At 49.5% G+C, this 6,955-nt stretch overlaps 1 protein-coding gene across 1 annotated transcript in view; it reads right to left on the bottom strand.

The window, feature by feature from the left end:
• Nucleotides 1-4,598: 4,598 nt before the first annotated feature.
• Nucleotides 4,599-6,955, bottom strand: part of NTRK3 (neurotrophic tyrosine kinase, receptor, type 3) — a gene marked incomplete at its 5' end in the record, with an annotated part of 172,639 nt that continues 170,282 nt past the window's right edge. The window contains one exon of the mRNA XM_010021778.1: nt 4,599-5,137. Coding sequence (XP_010020080.1) covers nt 4,952-5,137 — 186 coding nt within the window. The remainder of the gene's footprint in view (nt 5,138-6,955) is intronic.

Here is a 6,955-nt window from a genome sequence, read left to right as displayed (position 1 = left end):
ATGAATACCTGCCATCAAGTGTTCAGAACTGATTCTGGTTTCATGGGCTTGCAGTGACCCATTCTTCAACCCATATCCTGAACTGCAGGAAACTCACACATTTGAGTTCTGGGAAATAGAAGCCTTTCATTGAAAGGAAGCAGCTCATGTAGTATTATACTTCTGCCTGTGGCACTAAAAAGCTCATAACTTTTTCAGGCCTTGTTTTAGTTGTATTTTCTTATTAATGTCACAAAACCCCCACAAACCATAGTGATAGTTTTCTTCCTGTGTAAGTGGTCCCTTGTTTTTACTGGTTCCTGTCTCCTTTTAAAACCAGCATTTGCCCAGCACTACAGCTAACTTATTCTGGAGTTCCACTATGCTGCTCTTTTCTTTTGGTTATGATTGTATGCACTGTGCTGCTTAAAATTCAACGCCACGCTCCCGAAACCAGTCTTGATTTCCCAACCCAAGATACTCACTTGTCTTCTAAACCCAGCCTTTCCCTTTCCTTGGCTTTTTTATTTTCCCACATACTTTCTCACCTTGTTCCACCCACTCGTGGGGACAAGCAGACAGCTCAAAGCTAAGGATGTCTCTCAAGCAAGCAGCATCTCTAAAGGCGTTCCAGATTTTTCATGTTTGTCTGTGCAGCACGTTCTCAGTCACCCGTCTGCAATTCAGCAACCTGTGGACCTGAGGACAGGCCTTCAATGAGGCAGCCCAGGCTCTTTGTCACCCCCAAAATACACACATTGAGGGACATTTAAAAAGACCAGATGGGCAAGCTTTGTGGGAGACAGGACGGACTTTCAGTCTGGCAGAACATTGTGTGTCTTCCCTTTGCCACATTTCAGCTTTCATCTTGCAGCCTGACAGACTGGAGTGGAAGGAAAAGTAACCGATGGAGAAGACAAGATGGGTCACTGATGAGACCCTAAAGCTGGAGCCACGTTTGCTGCCCAAAGTTTGCATCCCCGGCATATGATTGCCATCTGTACCATGCACCAAAATAGCACCTTCACCTCCAAGAAGGCTTTATTTCAGTGACACCCATGGGTGACTGAGTTGGTGGTGTTAGGGGTTTTTAATTTTAGGGAGCAGGATGAAGCTGGGATGGGGAAGACTCCATGGCCCCTTCTCAGAAGTGCTCAAACCAGTGCTCCTCCCAGCTCCCTTATGGATGGAAGAGGCTGGGTGGTAGGATCATCTGCCTGGGCATGCTGGAAATTAGGCTTGCTTGCCCCAGAGCTGTGGGAAGACCTGTCAGTGTTCCCAGGCAGTAAGGATAGCCCTCTGCTCTCAGCAGAAACACAGCAATGGGAAGTATCTCTCCTGGAAATGAAGAAGGAGCATGAACTCATTTCTCTTTGCCTCCAAACAGTCTTCACACTCAGATTTATGACACTCCGTGAGAGTTTTCCTCAAAATCTGCTTTTCTTCCTCCCCTCACACTCATTGCGGCCACCCCAGAGCCTGTCTTCCTACAGGGAAGAGCACCATCATCCGTGTTGATGAGCAGCTTTGCTTCTGGTCCAGGGAAGATGCTTCCAGAAATGAGGTCTCAGGGTGTTCATCAGGAACTCAGCACAGCTGCTTTTCCTCTTCCCCTCCGAAACTGTCATGCCAAAAAAGGATGCAGCAGTTTCCATCATGTCTTCCAACAAAAAGCAACCTCCTCCTCCTCCTTCCCAACAAACCTCCATCCAACACCAACAGGCCAAGGGGCATAAAGCAGCAGCAGCAGCTAGAGAGACGCCACACTGCACAACTGCAGCTAATCCTGCTCTTCTGAGCAATTGTTCATAATTAACTCTGACAAAAGAACTTTTTTCTGACACAGTCACTGTACTTGGTGGGGCTAGCAGTAAAGCAGTCAGACAGCCTAAACCATGGTCTATCCACTTCACAATCTTCTGGGGACCCATGTCCTTGCCTTTCATAGACTACTTATTCCTAACTACGTAGCACCAAGGCTGGAGTCATGCTCGGCTCCTGAGCTCGCCTCACTGTTGTGACTGTACAAAGAGGTGGCAAAAGGGACACAGTGATGGTGCTGGGGAGGAGGGGAAGGAAGAAAGAAGGAAGGAAAGGAGGCTAGCTGCTGTGCAGAATGGTGACAGGGAAATCTCATCAATAGTGTCTATAGGTGATTTGATAGTGTAAAGGCCCATGACATTGGCCAAAAAAAGAAATGAGAGCATGAGAGTGAGAAAGGGGTGGAGAGAATGGGACCTTGCACAATCTGGCACAGTGCCTGGGAGCCACAGGAGCAAGAAACCACTTGGGGTAAGAGATAGGCAGCCCCAGGGAAGGGTATTCTCTTGGAGATACTGGGCAATTAAGAGACATCACTGGTTCTCCCCTTGCACAGAATTTCCAGTCCTTTTAGCCAAAGCAGCCTTCATGCAGGCCAGGGATAGCAAGCTTTCTACCTATCTTCTTCACTTGCAGAGGTGGACCTAAGTATGCAGATGAGGAAAACTGGATGTCCTTTCCCAAAGAGAGATCCTGCTATTGAGGGGTGGCATGGTATGTTGTTCCTGTGCAGGACTCCTGGTGCCAGTCTCTACCCTTGTCCCTGACCATGCCATCTCTGGTGTCCATGCTGTGAGCTGCTGATGCCTGCTCAGCATCACTCTGTCCAGCCTCCACTGGCACTAGTCTGTCCCAGTAACCCAGATCTCTCTAACATGCAGAGGAAGGTTACATCCTTACTCCCACATGGTTATTGCCACCCGTCGTCTCCCACCCTAGGCTTGCCACTGCTCTTTACACAAGCACACAATAACCCCATGGTCATTTCTGCCACCACAAAACTCCTTGCAGCAGTGTCCCCTGGCTCTGAAACCATAAGCCAGGTCATGCCAGAGCCACGGGTGGGAAGTATAGATTGGAAAGAGACAAGGGGGATGAGGAGAGGATGCAAAATCTTCCCTTTCAGTAGCCAGCTGTAACCAGAGTCACCTATCTCCCCTTGCGTCCTGGCCGTGAACACTATGCTGGCCATGGGGAAGGAGCCAAGATCCCTCTGTCTCTTCTTCCCCCATCTGCATTCCCTCCCAGGCAAGAGCCACATCCGAGCAGGCTATTTTTGTGCCAGCAGTTGTTCCCTTCTCAAAATTGCCTTGACAATGCCTATGCCACCCATTCCTGTCCTCCTGAGAGCAGCTGCTAAGCTGCAGTTGCCCCTCATCCTCCATTAGCCACAGGAAAAGAAAAAGACCCAGAATGGTTTTATATTCTCAGCCCAGACCAGATTCAGCGTCTGACTCAGCCTTTCCCCAGGTTGGGATTGTTTCCTGCTCCAGTGAGATGGGCTGTAGGGAGGACGCTTCTGTCTCTCCCTCCCTGTCCCCACCACCCCCTGTTGCTGCCTGTCAGGCCTTTATCCTCATTGAGATGCAAGGCTGGCCACTGCGGCCATCCGCTGAGCCGTCTGCTCCTGACGGCACCTTCCCCTCCTTCCCCCCCCTCCCGGGGCTGCCTGTGGAGCCATTCTTCAGCCTCTGCATTTCACAACAGCTCAAAGGCAGATGCATCAATCCTTTCAGGGGATGGGGACGTGAGGAGAATGGCAAGGGGGCTGCAGGCAGGTGTTGGTAGGTTCCCAGCCATCTCACAAGCCTTGTCCCCCTCCCTTGTCCCCCGCTGGCTCGTGCCTGAGGCTTGGACTGAGGCATGGGGCAGAGATGGGGAAGGGAAGAGGATGGGGAGGAAAAGCGCTGCTGGGGTATGCTAACCCCATAGGCATGCTCAGCCAGGATGCAGGCACATTCCCAGTCTCCCCTCTGTGAGGGGAGCAGGGATTTAATCCTGTCTGCTGAAGGTTTACACCAGGGACTGGTGGAGACAGCTGAGGAAGGGGGCACAACCCCATGGCCAATAACAGAAGGGTGAGGAATAAACAGAGGGATGGGAACAGCGGGTTGCCCCTCCTGCACTGGGCGCCCTATCTCGCACACTGAAATGGGTTGGGGATGATTCAGGACCGGATCTCCAGGACCTCCCTCTCGACTCCCTGGCGCAGCCGCTTTGGTCCCGCTGCTTTCCCAAGCCCTGGCAGCAGCCAGCATGGTGTGGGAAGGTCAGGATCAGGTCGGCTCGCGGTCTGTCGGAGGGCAGCTGGTTCCCGGTGTGTGTTTTACCCGTAGGTGCCACAATCCTTTGACTGTGTGTTCGAAAGCCTTGAGTCTATACATTTAAGAATCAGCAAATTAGAAAAATCGTCCTGAAATGTTGGGAGGGAGGAAAAAGGCAGGAAGGCAGAGAGGTGTGGGGAAGGGCTGAGAGGGAGGGAGGGAAGGGGTTGGTAAAAGAGAGTTCATCCAGGGGCACTTCCCTGGCTTTGTGCCCATCACCTGCGGGCTGGGAAGGAGGGAGGGAGGCAAGGACGAAAAGGGAGGACTGATTTCACACATTCAGTGCATATCATACAACCAGGGCAAGGCTTTCCTCCGAGGGATCCTACCCCATATGGCTTTGCTGCCATAGCCAGTCTAAAGCCCTGCCCAGCAGCCCGAACCATACTCACAGCAGGGTTACAACCCACTGCTTCATTGCTCGGGGGAAAGATACCTTCTCCTTTCTTTGTCTCCTTTTTTTTTTTTTTTAATTATATATCTTTTTAAGTACTTTTTTCTCTTTTTTTTTTTCTTTTTTCTTTTTTTTTCAGTCTTTCTTACAATTTTTCTGTAACAGCAGCTTCTTTCTGTATTGGTGTGGAAGTTATATATAGAGAGATATCTATAAATATATATAAGCCAAACTGCCTTACAGGTTGTTGTTTTGTGGTATCTTTGTTGGTTTGCTTTTAGTTTTGTTTTGTTTTTCAGTGTTGTATGTGTAGCAGGCACTTGAGTTTATATGAAGATGTTTGCTTGGGAGCTGAGGGGCAAAGGATTTGGGCATGGGGAAAGGAAAGGAAGGACAGAAGGAAGGAGCAGGGACTTCCAACAAGTGGCCACTGCTAGCCAAGGATGTCCAGGTAGATTGGTGTGGCCTTGCCCAGAGCATGAAGGATCTTGTAGATCTCCTTGATGTTGAGCCGTTGCTGAGGTTCTCTCTGCCAGCAGCCCAACATGATGTCGTAAACTTCCTTGGGGCAGACTCGAGGCCTTTCCAAAACTCGGCCTTGGGTAATGCACTCGATGACCTGTAAGAAAGGAAGAAAAGAGATGTTGAACATCACTTGGGTGGTTCCTGGGCGATGTCCTGTTCCAGCTACTTCTTGGCTGATGTGGTATCATAGAACCACTGAGAAGCCAAGGGGTCTGCAGATCCTCAGTGCTCACCTGTTTGTGTGTTGTTCATGTTAATTTTACAGTAAGAAGTTTGTCTCCAGCTGCAGTCCTGCAGTTCCCAAAAACCTTCTCTATTTGGTGCCTACCTACATCAGTGCATTTTCCAAACAGGAGGTCACAGGCAAATGAAATGAAGTTTTAATTTATTATGTCAGTTTTTCCTGCTAAATGAAGGAGGGGAAAAAAAGCTTTTAAATCCCCAAACTAAAGTAATATTTTGCACAGCTGAAATGGTATTTTTCTTCCCTGAAAATCAAGAGACCTTTCCATTGCAAAACCCAGGAGAGTTCTACAATGGAGAGTTCAGAGCATCTTTTTCTACCTCCATCTCCAAGGGCAGCTTTGCTTCATTTTAACATACAAAAGCAGCTAAAAGAATGAAATTTCATCTCAAATCACATCCATGATGGAGGAAAACAAATTTACACTGCTAAAAACCCTCCTCTGGGCCAGGTTGGTGCTGCTAACGAGAGAAACGTGAGCTCTTGGATAGCATTAAGGTCTCTTCAGAGGGATGCCATTGGAAAGGACACCCCTAAGTGTCTGTTTATGTTTTGTTCACTGAAGGAATGGATGCAAAGGGGAGGGAGCTACGATTTGTCAGAGAGCTGCTATTACCATTCTGGCCTCCTTGGCTGGAGTCGATGAGTCCCAGCATTGCAGTGTGTGAGTGACCTGCCACACTCTGCAGATAAACACAGGTCCCAGGCACTGTGTTGAGGGAAGCCACCCAGCAAGGGGTGTTTGGAATTTATCATTTATGAATAGTAATGGGCCTGCCACACAGCTCAACAGATACTTATCGCTTTGCTGTTTGAATATAAATACAGAGGGGAGAGATTAGGACCTGCTGAAAGCGGGCGAGGAAGACACAGCATGCAGAGAAGCCTGTGTTGCCATAAAGCTGGTGGCAGCAGTGACTTGTAGGAGGAGGTGAGTTATGGTCTCTGACAGGACATCCTCAACATGCACAGAAGCCCAGTGATGGGCCCTTTCTCACCAGGGCAAAGAAAGGGCATAGACGGAAGTTAGGGGACTGGGCGAGGCTTTCAGACAAGGTGATGCCCTGCCTCATTCCTCTGCTCAGGCAGGGTCTCTTCCAGCCTTTAAAAAAACTGCTAAAAATGCTTTTGGGGCTACCAGGCCATGTGGATGCCACAGGAGGGAGTGGCATCCCAGCCTTGCTAAATGCCCACAGCAGCAGTGATGCTTGACCAGCCTGGTGATTGCTCACAGTCCAGTCCTGGAAACCTGGAGTTTGTCAGAGACTCAGTTAACCTGCCCCTGCACAGGGCTCTGCAGCCAGGCTGCCACTGAGACTTCCTTTGATGGCTCACTATCCAGGAGCTGGTGGAGGTGTCAGTCCTCTGCAGCCACCCAGGTTCTTGCCTATCTCTCCACCAGGATAGTGTGGGGTGGGAGTCTCAGATCTCAGAAAGAAGTGAAAACGGCAATAGGAAAAGGAAGAACAAGAGTTTTTTTCCAGGGATCTGTGCAGATTTTAACCAGCCCTCCTCCCTCAAGATGAGGGGTGGCTATTCTCAGTCCTACTGCCTGCAAAGGAAACTGAGGCAGAAAGCACGAGGGTAGATGAGCTGTCATATTCCAGCATGCCTATCAGCCATGTGCAAGCTACATGTGCTCATTTGTGTGCGTTTGTATTTACCCTT

Source organism: Nestor notabilis, unplaced genomic scaffold (assembly GCF_000696875.1).
Source record: "Nestor notabilis isolate BGI_N333 unplaced genomic scaffold, ASM69687v1 scaffold4209, whole genome shotgun sequence".
NCBI lineage: Eukaryota > Metazoa > Chordata > Aves > Psittaciformes > Psittacidae > Nestor > Nestor notabilis.
Note: the sequence above shows the minus strand (reverse complement) of the source record. Positions and strands in the feature narration are given on the sequence as shown.